Source organism: Peromyscus maniculatus, chromosome 5 (assembly GCF_049852395.1).
Source record: "Peromyscus maniculatus bairdii isolate BWxNUB_F1_BW_parent chromosome 5, HU_Pman_BW_mat_3.1, whole genome shotgun sequence".
NCBI classification, from domain to species: domain Eukaryota; kingdom Metazoa; phylum Chordata; class Mammalia; order Rodentia; family Cricetidae; genus Peromyscus; species Peromyscus maniculatus.
This window is the reverse complement of record NC_134856.1, coordinates 23,295,238-23,316,138: the sequence shown is the minus strand read 5'-3', so window position 1 is coordinate 23,316,138 and position 20,901 is coordinate 23,295,238. Positions and strand designations below refer to the sequence as shown.

At 46.0% G+C, this 20,901-nt stretch overlaps 1 protein-coding gene across 2 annotated transcripts in view; it reads left to right on the top strand.

The window, feature by feature from the left end:
• The window catches only part of Rnf150 (ring finger protein 150), a 225,628-nt gene extending 215,007 nt beyond the window's left edge, over positions 1 to 10,621 (top strand). For both annotated transcript variants that reach the window (XM_042277476.2, XM_006995732.4), the window contains exon 7: positions 3,091 to 10,621. In XM_042277476.2, the coding sequence (XP_042133410.1) occupies positions 3,091 to 3,209 (119 nt within the window). In that variant the 3' untranslated portion in view covers positions 3,210 to 10,621. The remainder of the gene's footprint in view (positions 1 to 3,090) is intronic.
• The last annotated feature ends 10,280 nt before the right edge of the window (positions 10,622 to 20,901 follow it).

Sequence of the window (20,901 nt, the reverse complement as noted above, 5' to 3'; positions counted from 1 at the left end):
GCAAATCGAACACTTCGTTTGGACTTCTCCTCGTTGGGCAGCTGTGTTACACTCTCCTGTGCCTGTGTTTCTGCTGGATTATCTTTCTGAATGAATTAAAAGCTTTCGCTGGGTTACGTACACAATCCTGAGACTGAGGAGCTGGCAAGAATGGGAATCTGGGTTCAATCCCCAGCACCCACATAGAAGCCATGTCCAGTGGGATGCACTTACAATCCCAACATGGATGTGGAGAGGGGAGGGCACCCACATAGACGCCACGTGCCGTGGGATGCTCTTACAATCCCAACACAGGTACAGAGGGCAGGGGCAGAGGCAGGACTCCTAAAGCCGGCTGTCCAACTGCTCTTGCAGAATCAACAAGCTCCAGAGACTCTGCCTCAAATAAAGAAGGTAGAAAGTAGCTGAGGAAGGAACTTGATGTTGACCTGTTGCCTCCACATATATACACACAGTACTTGTGTGTGCACACACCAAATAATATAACTCTGTGAGATGTTTCATGTTCTCCCTCTAATGCATGCCTTCAACATTAATTCCTACTCTAGTATTTTCTAAAATTCAAGCTCAGCTCTATGAATTACTCAATTGTTTCTCTTGCCCTCTTAGAGATATGAGATATACACATTTTACAACTCAGAAACACACCTTGTCATTGTCCCTTTTTCTGTGTTTGATAAAATACACTGACAGAAGCAGCTCAGGGGAAATGTGGAATTCAGCTTGTGAGTCCCGGGTACAGTCTGTCATTGCGGGGGGGGGGGGGGGTGTGCTTACAGTTTATCATTGCAGGGTTTACAGTCTGTCATTGTGGGGGTTACAGTCTATCATTGCAGGGGTTACAGTCTGTCATTGAGGGGGTTACAGTCTATCATTGCGGGGGTTATAGTCTGTCATTGTTGGGGTTACAGTCTGTCATTGAGGGGGTTACAGTCTATCATTGCGGGGGTTACAGTCTGTCATTGCAGGGGTTATAGTCTGTCATTGTTGGGGTTACAGTCTATCATTGCAGGGGTTACAGTCTATCATTGAGGGGGTTACAGTCTATCATTGTTGGGGTTATAGTCTATCATTGTTGGGGTTACAGTCTGTCATTGCGGGGGTTACAGTCTGTCATTGCAGGGGTTACAGTCTGTCGTTGTTGGGGTTACAGTCTGTCATTGCGGGGGTTACAGTCTGTCATTGAGGGGGTTACAGTCTGTCATTGAGGGGGTTACAGTCTGTCATTGTGGGGAAGCTGAGGTGGCAGGAACTTGGAGCAGTTGGTCATGTCACAGTCAAGAGCAGAGAGACAATATTTCCTGTGCTCAGTTCGTTTTCCCCACTCTTACACAATTCAGGATTTCCAGCTGGGGAATGGTGCTACCCATGGTGGACAAGTCTTCCCACCTTAATGGACAATTAATGTGATCAAGATAATCTCCCAAAGATATAAAATTATTTCATTACCACTTCGAAACTGTAATTTTGCTATTATGAATCATAACGTAAATATCTGATATGTAGTCCTTCAACTCCACATGGGATTATGACACACAGGTTGAGAACCACTGATCTAGACAATCCCTCACCAATATCCTCTCCCCAGAGGGTTGTAGATTGTGCCAAGCAGACAATTAAAACTAATCATCACAATTTAGACAACATATTTTCTCCTATCTGTGTTGTTGTTACTGTTTTTGTAGGAGTATTGAATTTGTGATTTTCTCATTTCTGCGATCAAATATCTGACAAAACCAACTCCGAGAAGGAAGGGGTTGTTTGGGCGACAGTTGGAGGCACAGGCATCTTGGAAAGAAAGTTATGCTAGAGTTTGGGGCACCTGCTCACGTTGAATCTTCAGTCAGAAAGAGATGATGCTGGTGCCCAGGTAGCATTCTCCTTTTTATTCAGTCCAGGACCCCAGTCTGCTGTGGGATGGTCTGCATGGCAAATGTGTTGCTCTGATTGGTCAATAAATAAAACACTGATTGGCCAGTAGTCAGGCAGGAGGAAGTATAGGCGGGACAAGGAGGAGAAGAATTCTGGGAAGTGGAAGGCTGATTCAGAGTCACTGTCAGCCGCCGCCAGGACAAGCCACATGTGAAGATGCTGGTAAGCTACAAGCCACGTGGCAAGATATAGATTTATGGAAATGGATTAATTTAAGATATAAGAACAGTTAGCAAGAAGCCTGCCACGGCCATACAGTTTGTAAGCAATATAAGTCTCTGTGTTTACTTGGATGGGTCTGAGCGGCTGTGGGACTGGTGCGTGAGAGAGATTTGTCCTGACTGTGGGCCAGGCAAGAAAACTCTAGCTACACCAGTCCATGGAAAGGTTGCCACCAACTTTTAGTATGTGTCTGCTTACCACTGTAAGGAAATCCAAAAACTTCATCCTGGACATGTACAGAGGTGTGTCTCCCAGGTGATTCCAGATCCTGGCCAGCCTACAATCAGTACTAGCATCAGAGGTGTGTCTTCTAGGTGATTCTAAATACTGTGGAGCCTGCAGTCAATATTAGCATCACAGGAATGTTGGGTTGCTGCTAGTTTAGTTTTCCTCTTTTAGGCCAGAGTCTCACTGAGTAGCTCGGTCTTGCTTTAAACACACATTCTTTCCACCTCTGCCTCCTCAGTGCTGAGATTACAGACATACACCACCATGGCCAGCCTCTATCAGTTTCCTACTGCAGTAGCTTACATTTACCTTTCTGACCCATTTAGAATTTGTCTATGGCTTTATTTTGAGGTGAGGTTTGAATTAGAGTTTTACAGAACAACTGATTTTTTTCTAAGACTTTCTCACGGCTTTTAAAGAAATGCTAGTGGATGGGACAGAGAGATTCTGGCTCCGTATTTTAAAATGCATACTGGACTTCCCAAGGACATGCGTTCCCAGTGTCTACATCAGGCAGCTCACAACTTCTTATAACTCCAGGGGATCGAATGCCCCTGGCGCCCATAGGCACCACATCACACATGTAATTTAAAAGAGTAAAAATTGATCTTTAAGTAAAAGGAACAATACTAGGAGCGATCACACTGAAAAGGAAGCATCCAAAGATTTAGCTTGATGTTGATCATAAGCTTTGCCTTGTCCCCTCAGGTGACCAGGAGCCAGCAGTGAGCAGTGACTCTGACATCTCATTGATTATGGCACTGGAAGTGGGACTGTCTGATGTAGAACTTTCCACTGACCAAGACTACGAAGAGGTGAAATCTTGAGATGGTAGAAACAGAGAAAAGGAAACACAGGACCCAGGGGGACAAGAAGGAAGCATGCTCCGAGACTTGAACTGGATACACAGCCTTCAGCTCGCCATGGCAACCCCAGGGCACTCTGTTCAAGGGTGGTAACGGAAGCAATATCCAAAGTCTGCAGAATCAGGATGCGGGTTCCCATCTCTGCAACAATCTGTGGCCTTGGTGTGGAAGCGGAAAGCTGGATTCCTCCGTGTCAGCGCAGACACGCAGCAGAAGGTCCTGCCGCAGGCTGGAAGGAGACCTGTGTGGCTTCTTTCAGCTTCTCCCATCTTCTTGTTCTTGTTTGGAGAAGATGGTCTAAATCCCTGGCAATTTCTTTTTAAAGATGATGTGTAGTTTACATCTGTCCCCTTGTTTCCCTTTGATTCACTCTGGCCCTTGTACAGAGGTCTGTTTAAAAGTCCTGGTTGCTGCTCCAATGATCAGTTAGTACCACATCTCTGAGATTTATAGTCATGAGCTCTCAGTATGAAGTGTGTATGACTTCGAGAATTGCCTCAGCACCCTGAAATGGTGGAAGGCTGGAATTTATCAAGTGTCTAACTCCCTCCTCTAAGAGGGTCTTGACGAACCCAGCTGCCAGAGACAGTGACAGCAAGTTCTGGATCTGCTGAGTCCATTGCTCATTATTTTCACCTACATCATGTAGGGCCTCCACTTGCCGTGCTCTGTCCAGGGCCACCTTGGCAGAAAGAGCTTTCAGGGAAGAGGGTGGTGCATCTGACTGCAGGGTCTTACTCTAAAACTCAGAAGTTCCCCACAGGGCATGAATCCAATGCTTAGAGTGTGTGGAACTATAAGCCCGGTTTAAAAATCTGATACCCTGTCTTCCCAGGGCTAGGAAGATGGCTGTCTCCCTGGTTATCCCCAAGGCCTTAGCAGTCTATCACCTTTGTAAGTGAGTTCTGTGGGTGCAGGCTATAGAGAAGACACAATCGTCTTTTTTAGGTCACTGGCATCCAGGTGTAAACTAACTTCCGGTTCTGTTCTGTTAATCCTCACCAGCCTACATGGAAAGCTCTAAATAAATCCTTAGCACTTTGCAGCTTGGGTCTTCCTAAGAGCATCTTGCTACCAAGAGGAGGATGAGGTATGATTTGATAAGGTCTGAGCCAAAAAGCACGTCATGGGGAATTGCTAAATCGAGTTTCTCCTGATTATGAGAAACAAACAAACAAAAAATAACCAATGACTATCAAAATCCACCTTACTATAAAGTAGTTTATGATTTTATTCTTTGTTTGTTTGTTTGAAATAATGACAAAAAATGTGCTGTTTTTCATGTGAACAGTTTTGTGATCCATGCACCCTCTGCAGAGGGTGACCAGGAGGATCTCCTCATCATCTCTAGCAGTTGGCAAGGTCACACAGAGCAGGGATTAACCAGGAAAGCAAGCTCTTCCCACTGAGCTGTATTTATGTGTTTGATTCGGGCTTTTCCACCTCATTACACTAATACTCCTTCAAACAGGGCTTGGCTGAGCTGTGAATCCTTGCTGCCCACTGGAATGTTGAGTCCAGAGCAGCAGAGTTCCTGGCTGCTCTTTTTCTTGCTACCTTTAGTGAGGTCCTATCTGATGGTGTATGCGTACAGCAAGGCAAAGGGAAACAGCCTTCAGGAAAACCTCTTCTGTCCAAGGTCCTGCACGGCCCATAGTTAACTCCAGCCTCCAAAGGCTGAGAAGATCCATCGGGAGGAAGTAGGAGAGCTCTGAACCAGGATGTGTACAATGAGGAATTTAGCAGATGCTGAACCAGGATGTGTACAATGAGGAATTTAGCAGATGCTGAACTGGGATGTGTACAATGAGGAATTTAGCAGGTGACTCTCACAGTTCGCTCTTTTTTGGATCACTCATTTGCACTTCTCCAGTGGGATCTTTTGTGAAAACAACTGTGTCACATAGCAAATTTTGATATGAAGTCTAATGAAATTAGGGTAATTCGACAGCAAAAGACATACAAATTATATTGCATGCCCAGGGAGAAAAAGTGTTGGTGGGCATTTTCTGTGTTTGGTGGGAGTTTTCTGGCCAATGGTCAGGTAAATTGCCGTTTACATAAGCAAGCCCTTGACCTGATATCCTATAAGAGCCTGAATGGATGATGAAGGGTCCAAATGTCTGTTCTCTTTACCATAGCCTTCCCTGATACCCTTCCACAATAAGAGACTCTGACGTGGGGGCCCAATAAACCACACATGGCTGTACAACCCAGAAATGCAAACTGAATAGGCATTTACATGCATGCAGTTTTCTGTAGCAAGTATCTGCACCAACTCTGTCAAACAGAAATACAGCCCAAGTCACAGACACTTTTTTTAAATTTTCCATTACCCACATTTTAAGAAGCAAAAAAAAAAGGTGAAAATAATTTATTAATATTCTTATTTAACCAAATATTATTGTTTTAACATGCAATTGATATGGAAAGTATTAAGGAAATATTTTCCTCTCTTTTTTATTGTAGCTTCTAAGTCCATTATGTCTTTTACACACACAACACATCTCAATTTTCACTAGCCACAGCTTAGCTTTCAGTAGCCACATGTGCCTAGTAGCCACCAGCTAGAAAACACAGCCTGAGAGATGCTCCAGAATCCTTAAAAGGACAGAAGAAAAGGGAGAAGATTACCTCAGTTCTCACGGAGAGAACCAGACTCCACCCAAGCCACCTAAAGAGAGGGCCTGGGGTGTACTTGTTTCATAATTAATATTGGTTCAAACAGCCTATACTAACTTCCTGCTTGAACTTTCTAAGCACTAATGTCCACTATCATCAACTGTTACTTCTCTGACAAGTTGTTTGTTAAAAAAACAACAACAACAACAACAAGACAACCAACCATGCCGATTTGGAGCTTAAATGAAATTACACCCCTCACTTCTATGACAAACCTTGAGACTCACGTGTGACACTTAGCCAAAGAGAATTTACCTCAACCCCTAATTCTTCTCTTTGTGGCTGCCCAGTTCTAGAGTAGACGTCAGAGGCCTGAGGAAAAGCACAGGGAACTGTAGACTGACCCCATGTATACAACCGTGTGGCCCTGTCAAGAAGGGATTGGGAAGCTGGTAACCCTTCAGCTTAGTGAATGGCCAGCAGCTTTCAGTTCAGCATCACCCATCATGCTTAGGCTATGGGAGGGAAAGAGGATTGAATCCCTTCAGAGTCACCTTCAGAATGGCTTTCTCCAAGGTGGTTAGTAATCTTGGGAGCCAATGCCTCATAAATACAGCATTTGAACACTGACTACCCCCTAGAACTTGGTCATGCCTTCAGTGTCAATTCTGGTCACACAACCCAGGGACAGATGCAGTATGGAGAAAGTATGATGATAAATGTAACAGAGGCACCCAGCTACTTCAACACTGCATGTAGCATCCTGGCCATGGAAACGAGTCTCTGTCCAAAGGTTTTTGTGTTGTTGTTATTTTTGCTTTAGTATTTTTCTCATCTGTGAGTATTCACGGGTCTTCGATAGTCATGTGGTCCTATTAAGAACAGTTGTGCCCAGTAACCATTTCGGCTACAGTCCAGACATCCCTGGGGCTACCACACTTCCAGGACCATAAAGTACGACAGTCTGCCTAAGATTCATTGTTGTAAGTTTAGTTGGTGTGAAATAAATTACAGAGTGTAAGAATTTAATAGTGTTTAGTTGTCCACTGAATGCATATCCTTGGCTGAACAAGAAAATTACCCAATAAAAACTTACAGAAATTTTAGGGAGTAGTGTCACGCCCCGTATGAAGAGAAGGCCCAGCCTTCTGCAGTACTGAGGCCATTGAGATGACATCCTGTAGCAGTCTTAACTTCTCTGCCTTGGGTTTCTTCATTTTCCTGTGTTTCTGATTGCCTGTTTCCTTGTATACACATGTGCATGCACGCGCACACACACATGCACGCACGCTCGCACACACTCACGTGCGCGCACACACACTTTCCCTATCTTACCCCTCATTTCTTTTTTCGTCCTATTCTAGTTTTTATTTTGTCACGTTTTCTCCCTACAAGGAATGCTCCAGTAACACCCACCTGCTGCTGCTCCCCACCCCCCAGCTTGGTGCTGGAAGTCCCCTGAGTAAATACTGGTGAGGCTACAATTCCAGGATGCTGTGGAGATCTGCTATCTTACATGGCCAGAAACTATAACCTTCTAGTCTGTGTGCCCCAGGAGCAGGTTCTGTGGCTCCTCCGTCTGACATCTGCCCAAGCTCAGTGCCTAGCTTCAGGGCTTGCTTCCTGGACATGATCGTGAGCCACTAACACTGTCAAAGAGGAACAAAATCCCACTCCTCCAAAGGTCAAAGGTTGGGCTGCCTGCTTTCTTGAGTAGCATCTCTGTCCCTGCTGGGAAGGAGCAGGGTTGATGGCTGCATTTCACAGGGGAGGTGACCCAAAGGACAGCAACAAGGAGGTGGGATCCCAAGTCAAAGCAAGACTGGCTAAGTGGGAAGTCTCTAGAAAAATGCCCCTCCCCTGGGTTTAGAGCTTATCAGTGGGTCCCAGGGAGAATGGGTGTTTAAGAATTCAATATTCGTGAGTTAAAACACTCTTGAATTGCAAAGAAGATGGGAATAGCCTGGAAAGCAAGTAAGTCTTAGTTTCTCACTGATACGTAGGTAGCTCTCTCTCTGCCTGGCTCCCAACACCAGGCCCTTTACAGTGGGACAGTAGTGTTTAAAGTCCGGTAGATAGAAAGCTACTGTGCCCCACTGTGAGCCTTTTGGTGGCACAGTGCTGTTCCAGAACTAATGAAACCAGTGCAAATCCTGGATGTGGATTTTTAATTACCACCCCCTTTGATCACATCAGTTCCTGTCCTGTAAGAGCCCTCTCTGTCACTCACTCTCTCCCTGTCTTATGCCCTTCATAATCAAGTGGCTCTTCATGAACCTCAGTGGCCAGACCCCCGAACCCCGTGGCACTGTTCATGTCCACACTCACTGCACAGCTGTTTGTTCTCTGGCCGTGTGATACGTGTTTGTTGAGGATAATTAGGTGAGATTGTGTTTCTTGTAAGAGCTCTAAACACAGGCAGACTGAAAATCTACGGAGAACGGAGAGAAAGCTGAGGTACTCAAAGTCATTGCTGATAGAAAGTCTGTGGGGTGGCCATCCTTAGGCCAGCGGTGACCTTGGGGAAACAGGAAAGATGTGAGGACCATGTGTGCTAAATAAACCAAAGACTGACACCTCCCCCGCAATGGACACATGCTCTTCCATGAACTAGCTGAATTTTCTCCAGATGTTCTCACAAACAAAAGTCAAGATGGACCCTTGGTGGCTTTGATTTGGGGGGTGGGGGGGCTGCTGCTTGGTCTTGCTAAATCCACAACTCTGAAGTAGATAACTGTGGCCTTGGTGACATGTCATCTTTGATCTCTAGTGTTTAACCCTCTTTTCCCTCCAAAGCTTCCAGACAAATCTACCACTTATATTGAACTCAGACTATTGTTTGTTTTCTTTGAGAATGTGGAGATTTTAAATAGCCAAAGAATTTTCATGTATAAAAGCTAGCGCACTGTAGTGTATCCTGTTCTTTGAAGAAAATACCAAATTGTCACCTGTAGGAAAAGAACAGCGGAAGGACAGCGCATGGACTTAGCACTCTAAACTTGTGTTGGTTTGTCAGTGCTGTAGGATGTTATTGTAAGGGGCAGAGCGCCCTCTGCTGGAACAATACCTAGATTATTTCAGCAAATTTATTTGCCATGGGTTTCCATTTCAAAGTGTGTCTTACTTTTCATCCATACCATTCCCTCAATAGTGGAGAAATTGGTTGACACTTATTAAATGAGGAGAGAAAATCATGAACTCTAAAGAGCTGTGGGAGACCTCATCAGACCCGCTTTAAAACGTTGCTGTGTTCTGTTGCTGTCTGGGAAGGTGCTTCCGGCTAGGATGTATGCAGAATTATCAGCAGAGGTCTGTTTGACTTAGCTCCACTTCCTCATGTGAAATCTCAAAGGAAGGTCAATAAAAGGACTTCTTCCGTATGAATGTAAATGGTGTGAAATACCCAAGTGTTTTGTATGTGTACAGAATCAATTTACTTCCTGCTTTCAACTTACTAATAGGAAATGATTGTACCATTTTATAATTGGGAGAGAGCTGGAGGTGGGACAGGGTGGGAAGGGGGTGCTATTTTTATAGTGGGATGTCCATTATGCTTAGAAAACTTGAAGTAATTTTGTATTGTGAAGTTACATTCCATTCGTTCCCAGGGGTGAGGGTCTTCTTTAAAACTCTCATCAGATGGAAGGAAGAATTCTCTCATTTGCAGGAGAATCTCTTGAGTGTCTGTGGTACCATATGTGGCACACACTTCTGTAACCTGCAGACCATAACCAGCAATTGTCAAGTTCAAAAGCAGGGGCAGGGGGTAGGGCGCATTTTTTTTTAACTCTCTGTGTAACACATTATTTGTGATTTTCTTTAAAAAAAAATCTACAAAGAATGGATTTGCAAGTCTGAAATAATCAAGCATGACATCATAAGTCTTTCTCCAGCATCACTATACCCAGACAAAGGGAAAATCCAGTGGCTTTGATTTCCTTTCCTTTCCTTTCCATTTAATGACATGAACCATGTGCTTCTGTTGTAAAGGATGGTGCCACGGTCAGCATTTTACTGAGCTTGCCCACGAGGTCACTTTGGCAGGTTCATGGCTCCAGTGTAGGATGACCCCTTCCCAGCATTTCTCCTCATTTCAGTCTGAGGACAGGAGATGGGCTTTTCCTCAACTTCTTCGCCCTCTGACCCACAAATTACAAGAACCAACTCTGAGTGGTTTTCCATGGGGAATTTTGGACTTGGAGTTTGGTTCACTCTCATGTGCTGAAATATGGCAGTGGTGTGTCTACATCCATGCTGGGAAGATATCATGTGCTCTGCAGAGTCCCCTGCATATTTACATGCGTGTTCTTTCCTGTTTGTGGTCTGTTCAGTCCCTTCCTCCCCACCCTGGACACCTACCCTACTTCTCTTAAGCACTTTATATCTCTTTAAGTACAAAAGAAATTGGAAGAAAGGAAAAACCAAACCACCCCTGGCTTTAGAGGACTGGGTCTTCTGTTAGGAAAGGCAGATTCGGTTTGCTTCGGTGTCTTCTCGGTGAGCTGGGAGAGCATCTGTGGCTCGTCGGGTCCTCACTAGTGATGAGATGTTAAGGATGACAGTTGGAAACACTCGATCAGACATAACTATTTTCATTAAAGACTATAATGTAAATAAGTGCAACTGTGTTCTGATGTACGGTCAAAAGATGTATGAACTATAAAGAACTTAACACGAGGATTGTGACTTCCAGGGAATTTTTGTTTGTTTTGTTGTTTTGGGTTTTTTTTTTTTAATAAAATGGAAACAGATTCTGTGGTTGTGCCATCCATGTCCCCTAACCCCATCACCTCTCACCCAAGGGTGCCCTGTGGTTATCGAAACATCAATATTTACTCTTAAATCATTAATTACTATGGCAAAAGAGCAAAATATGAAACAACTGACTCATTTCTGTCTGGTAGGTCAGATGTCAAGTACCTGATCTCTTCACAGCTCTCCACCTCTAAGTGAGTCAGTTAAAGGGTTAAAGACACTAAGCTGGTGGGACGACTTGGAGATGAAAGGCATTTGCTGTCCAGCTTGATGACCCCAGTTCGAACTGAAGGCAGAAGTCACAGAAGGGAGGGATCAAGTTCTGAAAGTTCTTCTCTCACCTGCAAATACACTGTGGCACGCGTGCATGGCACACACACACACACACACACACACACACACACACACACACACACTAAATAAAAGATAAATTAATCAACTGAAAGTTTTAATGTGCCGGGCAGTGGTGGCACACAACTTGAATCCCAGCACTCAGGAGGCAGAGGCTGGTAGACCTCTGTAGAGGCAGGGAGATCTACAAAGCAAATTTCAGAACAGCTCAGACTGTTACACAGAGAAACCCTGTTTTCAAAAACAAAACAAAAAATAAATAAATACATACATACATAAATAAATAAATAAATAAATAAATAAATAAATAAATAAATAAATAAATAAAAGCTTTAGCATTTTGTAAGAATAGCCGGCAAGTTCCCCGGCGATGCTGTGGGGAGGGGCTGTGGTGGTGCTGGGCACTAGCCAGAGTTCCGTTCCCATCCCCCATGGGTTTATACATTTGAATCATGGCTGCACTTTGAGGGTCTTCCAGATAGTCTGTGGTAGCCACATCATTTACATCTGCTTATTATCCATTTATACAGGGTGTGTGTGTGTGTGTGTGTGTGTGTGTGTGTGTGTGTGTGTGTGGTGGGGTGGTGTGGTGTGTATGTGTGTGTATAGGCCAGAGGTCAACCACAGGTGTTATTCTTCAATGCCATACACCTTGGTTTTGACACAGGATTTCTCACTGGCCCAGAAGCAGCCAAGCAGGCCAGGCTGGCTGGCCTGTGAGCCCCAGGGCTCCAACAGCCTCCACCTCCCTAGGGCTAGGTTTACAGCATGGTCACCACATTCAACATCTTCTTCGGGGAAATCTGATATCCAGGTCCTTGTAGTTAGGACAATGGCTTTAAGGACTGAACCCTTTCCCCAGTCCACTGTTCCTGAATGATTTCAAACAGCAGAACCTTGGGATTAGCTCAGGGTCTGCAAAGGAAATGTAGAGGAGCCGGGGCAGGAGGGCAAGGAAAGTGAATGGCACCCTAGTCACTGAATCACTGAATCACTGCAGGATGTCAGCAGAGCCTCAAGGTGGTACAGACCTGCCCATCCAGGATCCCCAACTCTTGCCTTTTAGGGACAGGCCAGCCTGATTCCCCAAGTTCCCCACCAGGAGGTGTGGGCCCCAAAGATGACACTGTCAAAAACTCAAGCATTTGGCTGTGGCCCCTCGGAGCTCGTGTTTATGGACAGAACAGTATTTTTACAGCTTAGGTCCCCAGTGACGGTCCACACCTAAGCTGTAGGCAGGTAGATAATCCAAAGGATTGTTAGGATGATAATGATATTAGCAGGCACCTTGACCTTTAAGCTCCCATCATGCAATTTTTATCTTCCAGACACCTACCATCAACCATTCCTCTAGCCTAGAAAGGCATGAAGCTGTTACACAGAACCCAGGCACCATGGCTCCCAACTCCAGCTTCACATCTTTCCAACAGACAGGACTGCCTAGGGAGCACATGCTGGTGTGTGCTCCAAATCACAGCACAAAGTTCCATGGTCAGTGGGGGGGTGGAGATACAGAATCAGCAAGTCCATGTTAGCTGAGGACTGCCATAAAGCCACACCATAACTTTGTATGTCCGATTTTCCTGATACTGAATGGTGACAGGGGTTTGTTTTTCAGCCCTGCCCTGGACATGACCACCTGTATAAGAGCATCAGCATTCAAGCTGAAAATCCCTGCCAGGCAGCCATCCCACAAGGGCCTTGTGTGTTCCCCAGAGCCTTGCCTGGAATGGTTAATTGGGGTTGTCAACTTGACTGCATTGGGAGACACCTAAAGCATTCACAAGGCACACTTTCGAGCGTGTCTGTTTCCAGGGAAGTTCCACCTGAATTTGGGGTCACCTTGCACATGGCTGGTACCACCCTATGGGCTGAGATCGCAGACTCAGAAAAAGGAAAGAGAAGAAAGCAAGCTGAGACCCAGCGTTCCTTGCTCTCTACACGCTGAAGCCTGGAGATGTGAGAAGTCCCAACCTCAGCTCCCATGGCCATGCCTCCCCACCATGGTGAACTGTCCCCTCCAACTGTGAGCTACAAGGCCATGCCTCCCCACCATGGTGAACTGTCCCCTCCAACTGTGAGCTACAAGGCCATGCCTCCCCACCATGGTGAACTGTCCCCTCCAACTGTGAGCTACAAGGCCATGCCTCCCCACCATGGTGAACTATTCCCCTCCAACTGTGAGCTACAAGGCCATGCCTCCCCACCATGGTGAACTATTCCCCTCCAACTGTGAGCTATAAGGCCATGCCTCCCCACCATGGTGAACTGTCCCCTCCAACTGTGAGCTACAAGGCCATGCCTCCCCACCATGGTGAACTATTCCCCTCCAACTGTGAGCTACAATCAATCATTAGCATGCCTCCCCACCATGGTGAACTGTCCCCTCCAACTGTGAGCTGCAAGGCCATGCCTCCCCACCATGGTGAACTGTTCCCCCACAACTGTGAACTGCATTTGGGCACAGCAAGTATCTAGTTCACTGCTCCTGGTTGAACAGGGAGGTCAAAGGGTGTTTAGTTTGCATGATCACCAGGACAGGCAATGAGTGCATCCTGGGGAAAACACAGAACACTGAGGACGTGGGGCGTGGAGCCCCTGCCCCACCTAGGAACACCACTGGTGGCTTCTGTTTGAAGGGACACCCCCACCCACCACCTCGTTTATCCTCCGGAGAAAGAAAAGCTTCCGGAGCTTCATGAAAGCCAGCCAGGCCAGTGGTACCCTGTGACTCTTATTCTGAAAAAGATACAAAAATGAATTTAGTTAGTTTCTAAGTCTCAATTTATTTGAAAGTAAAATTAGCATTGGTTCTGGTTGTTTTGTTTTGTTTTGATTTTTTGGCATTATTTCAGTGATACAAGAAGAGGATTAAACAGTGAAGGGAGGATCATGTAGGATGAGGTGGAAGAGAGGGCGGGGGTGTGGTGGGAGAGAGGACTGAGTGAGAGAGGAGAGGGCTGGAAGGGAGGAGGGGGGAGGGGACAGGACCTGGAGGGTGTGGCAGGGAGAGGCCTGGGAGGGGCAGCAGTGGAGAGAGGGTGGACTAGGGTAGGGGTGAGGCTGGAGACAAGGGAGGCCTGCGAGGTGTGGAAGAAGATTAGGGAATGACGGGAGGGGGAGAGGAGCGGAGAGGGTGGAGGAAGAATCGAACTCCTTCTCTGTGGTAATCGACACTCACGTTAGGAGGCTCCAGATGAGAAATTGGGGTGACTGAGGGGCTGCATTCTTACGATTCATTTCCAAACACCAGTCCCCTTGTCCTCAGTTATCCAACAACAGACATTACTAACTTTTACTTGTGAGGACCTGCTGGTTAGTCTCCCTCAAGACCCATGATAATCCTTGACTTGTGGGGGAGCAAGAGACAAGGGCCTTTCCACGGTGCTACCAAATATTGGAGAGCCCTCTGCTCACCATGACTACATCCCATGATTTCACAGCACCCGAGCACCAGAAGGATGCCAGCCAGGCCTCCAGCGAGTGGAAACCCGTAACTGCTGGCATGCTGGGAGGCGGAGGCGGGAGTTGAGCTCCTCCAGTCCTCAGGGCCTTCCACAGGGGAAGACCTTCCCAACCCTCTCTCTCTCCAGAAGCATCCAGAAGGTCTGATCATAATCCTGACCCCAACCCATCCCCGACTCTGCCTCCTGGAACATTCCTACCTTTGTCCTCTGGCACCATTTATTAAACCATCAAGGGGGAAACCGAAGCCAGCTTCGTTGGCAGCCTCAACATTTGGTTGCTATGAAAGCTGTATACACAACAAAGCTGTCCTTGATGTTATAGATCTTGTGGGGGCCAAGAGTCTCAAATCTCTAAGAATAAAGCATAAATCAGAGCTTAGAAAAGGCATCCACACTTATAAATGAGAGTGAGAGCGGACCTGAGTTACAGACTGAGAATACAGTAGACCCAGCCTGAGGAGGAGCTGCCTTCACTGGCCAGGGCCTGTAGCTGTTCCTGCCAGCACTGTTCCCCATAAGCCTGAGGAGACCTGGGCCTAGGACTGAGGGAACCAGGACTCATCCACGTGCTTTCTTACACAGGGGAAAGGGGTGGTCCATTTCCTTCCTACCTTTTCTCTCTTGTCTTCTCTTTGTTCAGAGCAGAAGGAAAAAGAAAAGTGCTCTTACTAGGAGCAGAGTCAAGGCTAACACTTTTGATCTCACATCCATGGTCTTTGGCGGGCGGGAGCTGTGTTACTTCCACAGATGGGCTGGCCCATCCTCAGCTCAGAAAGCTCAGGGAGGAAAATGGAAAACCAAAGTTGCCATTTGTTACACCGATAGGAAGATTACTGTGTAGACAGGAAACAGCATGGTTATAGCTACGTTATGTAAGCAGGGAGACACACACACACACACACACACACACACACAAACATATACATATACACACATACAAAAACACATATACACACACATGTGCACATACACATACACACACACACAAACACAAACACAAACACACATACTCTCACACACACAGCCCACAAGGTGAGTCCTTAAGGAATGCTCTGTAGTTTTACCTCTGAAAACTAGGGAACGACCTTGAGATGCCAAGGTGTGTTACTCCTTTCTACACTCAGCCCTGAAAAATACCAGTAGCTGTTATACTGGGCTTTCCAAATGATCTCACAGACCACAGCTGCCCTTCCTCGAGAAGTTCCTGCTATAACTCCAAGGCTTGTACAACAGGAAGTCAAGGAGAAGAGTTCCTGCTCATAAATCACAGAAAAGATGTTGAGAGAAACTCCCCTCACACCAAAAAACAAACAGAACATTTAAACCCCCTCCAAGATGAATACATGAGCTGGTGAGGAAGAAAGAGAAATTCCTGTCACCCAAAATGGGGAGACAGGAAAGGTACTGAACTACCCGGAGAGAACAAGGTCACAAAGTGAGCTCACCCTGTGTGTGTGTGCTGACCCAGCACCAGCACCCTGCTCTAGGTGAACCAGCAGCTTTTCCCTGTGTGTGTGTGTGTGTGTGTGTGTGTGTGTGTGTGTGTGTGTGTGTGTGTGCGCTGACCCAACACCAGCACCCTGCTCTAGGTGAACCAGAAGCTTTTCCCTGTGTGTGTGTGCTGACCCAGCACCAGCACCCTGCTCTAGGTGAACCAGAAGCTTTTCCCTGTGTGTATGTGCTGACCCAACACCAGCACCCTGCTCTAGGTGAACCAGAAGCTTTTCCCTGTGTGTGTGTGTGTGTGCTGACCCAGCACCACCACCCTGCTCTAGGTGAACCAGAAGCTTTTCCCTGTGTGTGTGTGCTGACCCAGCACCAGCACCCTGCTCTAGGTGAACCAGAAGCTTTTCCCTGCATGTGTGTGCTGACCCCAGCACCAGCACCCTGCTCTAGGTGAACCAGAAGCTTCTCCCTGTGTGTGTGTGCTGACCCAGCACCAGCACCCTGCTCTAGGTGAACCAGCAGCTTTTCCCTGCATGTGTGTGCTGACCCAGCACCAGCACCCTGCTCTAGGTGAACCAGAAGCTTTTCCCTGTGTGTGTGTGCTGACCCAGCACCAGCACCCTGCTCTAGGTGAACCAGAAGCTTTTCCCTGTGTGTGTGTGTGTGTGTGTGTGCTGACCCAGCACCAGCACCCTGCTCTAGGTGAACCAGCAGCTTTTCCCTGGAAAGACAATTTAAAGAACATCTCAGGCTCGTTGGCCGTGCATGGGTCCCTTCACTCACTTTCGTTTTTGTTGCTTTTTAAGAACCAGTTAACATTTCCAGAGCATTCTTTGCCCAAAGCACTTGCTGAAACAAGATGGATGGGTGTTACTGCTTTAGGTGGCAGGGTCAGAATCAGAGTCCCTGGCACAAAGGGATCCAATAAGAAGTGTGCTCAGAAGAGTTGGGAGTGGTCACCAGTGATGGCCTTGGCTCTGGAGAATGCAGGGGAAACACAGCTGTCTCCATCCAGAGTCGCCATCACCGCGGATCAGGCTTCCTGTGGGTGATGTTCCAGTACCCAGTGACCTTCATGCCCCGAACACCTGAGCTGCATTTAGCTAAGATCATCGAATAACAATAGTGCACCCAGCAAATGGTTACACCAAAGGCAGCTGCTCCCTGGAGCAACACTTTAAACCCAGGTCTCAAAGAAATTCTAGCAAGCCAGATTCCAAGGGCTCTAATCTGTGATCAAAACTTCCAAAACAGCTGGCATGCCTGTAACCTCAGCACTTTGGAGGCCAAGCCAGGATGATCATGAGTTTGAGGCTGGCCTGGAATATATAGCAAGATTTTTCTCAAAAATAAAGAAAATTAAAGACTCAAAATACAAGAGGAGACAAGATAGACTTGGAAATAAAGTGCAGAGGATGGGCAATGTGGGAAATGCCGGGGACGAGATATGTAAGTGTTCTAAGGAGCCCTCTAGATTTCTAGGGTGCCCTACAGCCTGGCAGATGCCCTTAGCATTATTTCAGGGCTCAGTTTCAAAGACACCAATTAAGAAAGCACTTTAGTTGGTTGAGTTTTTTTTTTTTTTTTTTAACTCTTTTGACTCTTTGTTCTTTAGGGGGGCCCGCCACACAGTTCCCAAAATAAATCACACACGGAGGCTTATTCCTAATTATAAATGCCCAAACTTAGCTCGGCTTGTTTCTTGCAAGCTTTTCATAACTTAAATCATCCCATCTACCTCTGGGCTTTTTCCTTTTCTTATGTGTGTAATCTTACTTTCACTCTTACTCCATGGCTGGCTGGGTGGCTGGGTGGCTGGGTGACTGGCCCCTTCTTTTCTCACTTTTTGACCTCTCTTGCTTCTCCTTCTGATCCCTCTAATGTTCTTCTATTTATTCTCTCTGGCTGCCAGCCCTGCCTGTTTCTCTCTCCTGCCTCACTATTGGCCATTCAGCTCTTTATTAGACCAATCAGATGCTTTAGACAGGAAAAGTAACACAGCTTCACAGAGTTAAACAAATGCAACATAAAAGAATGCAACACACCTTTGCCTCATCACAACAAATCTTCCACACCATAAATAAATGTAACACATCTTAAAATAATATTCCACAGCATGAGTTGCTTTGACTTTAGGATGATGGATTTAGAGGAACCTGAATTTCATCTGTCAAAGGTCTTCTTGCGTCTATGACTTTGGAAGCTATTTAATGCTTTAGTTAGGAAAGCATTCTTAACTCAGACTTTATTTGCAGAGTCCTGTATAACCTGAACCTATCTGTTCCTCCCAGGCAACTCCAACTGAAGCCTCATTGTTGCTTCAAACACAGATCTCAAGATGTAGAAAGAGTCTCATGAAATGTTATGCTGATAACTACAAGAACCAGGAGGCTCAATGGTTTCCACAAAACCAAGTCCAGGTTGCATTTTGTGCTTGTTAGTATGTTGTCAGCTTGACACATGCCAGGGTCATTGGGAAAGAGGAGAGCTCAGTTGAGAAAATGCGTCTATTCTGAAGACTAACCCACCAGTAAGTCATTGGGACATTTTCTTGATTGACAACTGATATAGAAAGTCCCAGCCCATTGTAGGCAGCACCACCTCTGGGCAGATGGTTCCCAGCTGTATAAGAAAGCAGGCTGAGCAAGCCATGGAGAGCAAGCCTGTAAGTAGTGTCCCTCAACAGTCTCTGCTTTAGTTCCTGCCTCCAGGTTCCTGCCCTGGTTGAGTTCCTGCCTTGGCTCCCTTCATGATGAACCATTAGCTGTAAGATGAAATAAACCCTTTCTTCCCCATGTTGCTTCTGGTCAGTGTTTTATCATAGCAATAGAAAAGCAAACTAGAAGACAGTAGTGAAAAGACTTCCTAGTTGAGGACTTGCCCGATTGACTTTGAAGACTGAACTCAACAGGGGCCTCAAGATAAATGCACGGTGATCATGATTAGTACTGTCATATTAACACTAGGAGTGCCCGACTATCCTGAGCGCCAAGTGCTTTGCACAGGCTGTATCATAAGCTCTTGAGGAGATGCCTCTTAAAATCCCATCCTACAAATTCTGGTAGCCAGGAGGGGCCAAACTGGTCACATGTCTATGCTTTTTTCTCCTTTATTTTTGAGATTGTAATATAATTACATCATTTTCCCCTTCCCTTTCCTCCCTCTAAACCCTCCATTATACACACCCCTCCATGCTCTCTTTCAAAGCCTTGTTTGTTTATTATCTGTTGTCACATGCACATGTGTGTATGCATATACATATATAGGCCTAAATGTAACCTGCTTAGTCTTTATAATGCTACCCATGTGTACATTTTTAGGGAAGGTGTGCTCTTCCCTGGGAAAGACTGTTACTGAGGTCTCAAGATTTCTTAATTGCCTGTGGTTCTTCTGAAGGGTTGAGGCCTCGTGGTCTTTTTCCCATCCACTGTGGCTTGTCTATTATCCTTGTTCAGCTCACATTCAGTCAGTCATGTCAGTGACATTTTATGGGTGTAGCATCTGACATGACTAGGAGACACAAACTCATGGAAAACTCCCTGGTCCTCTGGCTCTTGCAATGTTTCCATCCCCTCTTCCACAGTGTTCCCTGAACCTCAGGTGTGGGAGTTGCTTGTAGATGTGTCCATTGAACTGGGCTCCACAACTCTGGCATGTCTGTTTTAGGCTATTGAAAATGGTTCTTGGTTTGGCTGATAAGGGAGTGTAGTCCAAGTATGGATGAGGCCTTGGTGTCTTAGTTAGGTTTCTATTGTTGTGAAGAGACACCATGACCACGGCAACTCTTATACAGAAAACATTTAATTAAGGGGCTTGCTTACAGTTCCAGAAGTTCAGTCCACTGTCATCATGGTGGGAAACCTGGCAGCAAGCAGGCAGACACAGTACTGGAGGAGTAGCTGAGAGTCCTACATCTTGCAGGCAACAGGAAGTTGACTGACACACTGGGCGGTATCCTGAGCATAGAAAACCTCAAAGCCCGCCCCCACAGTGACACACTTCCCTCCGGCAAGGCCACACCTCCTAACAGTGCTGCTCTCTTTGGGATTATGGGGGCCAATTACATTCAAACTACCACACTTGGGTTCCATCCCCAGCGATGAAAAGAAATGATTGTCAACACTCATTCTATTTCTTGTCTTCCCTCTTCTGAAAAGAATGGTAAGAAATATCTTTTTGTCCACATAAAATAAGAAGGAGGTATTTAAATTAACATGGAAAGGGACTGGAGGCGTGGCTCAGAGATTAAGTGCACCAGCTGCTGTTCCAGAGGACCCAGATCCAGCACCTCTGTCTAGCAGTTTACAACTGTCTATAACTCCAATTCCAGGGGACCCAACACCCTCTTCTGACCTCTGCAAGCACCTGCAGATACTTGACCACACTCACACAGACACACATAAATAAAAATAAAACCTTAAACTAGCACAAAAAGGAAGAAGTGTGGTGGTATTGTATTCCCCAAAATATTGTACACCCTAATAAACTTATCTGGGGTCAGAGAACAGAACAGCCACTAGATATACAGGCCAGAAAATGGTGGCACTCATTCTATCACTTGGGAGGCAGAGATCCATCTGGATCTCTGTGAGTTTAAAGCCACACTGAAAACAGCCAGGCATGGTGACACACGCCTTTAATCCCAGGAAGTGAGCCTTTAATCCCAGGAAGTGATGGCAGAAAGCAGAAAGGTATATAAGGTGTAAGGACCAGGAACTAGGGTCAGTTAAGCTTTTAGGCTTTTGAGCAGTAGTTCAACTGAGATCCATTCTGGATGAAGATTCAGAGGCTTCCAGTCTGAGGAAACAGGATCAGCTGAGGAACTGCCGAGGTGAAGTAGCTGTGCCTTGTTCTGCTTCTCTGATCTTCCAGCATTCACCCCAATACTCGGCTCCAGGTTTGATTTTATTAATAAGACCTTCTAAGATTCCTGCTACAAAGAAGAAAAAAGTAACCATGGTAGAATGTCTAACAGACACCTCCTCAGCCCAGCTAAGCAACCAAAATTGACA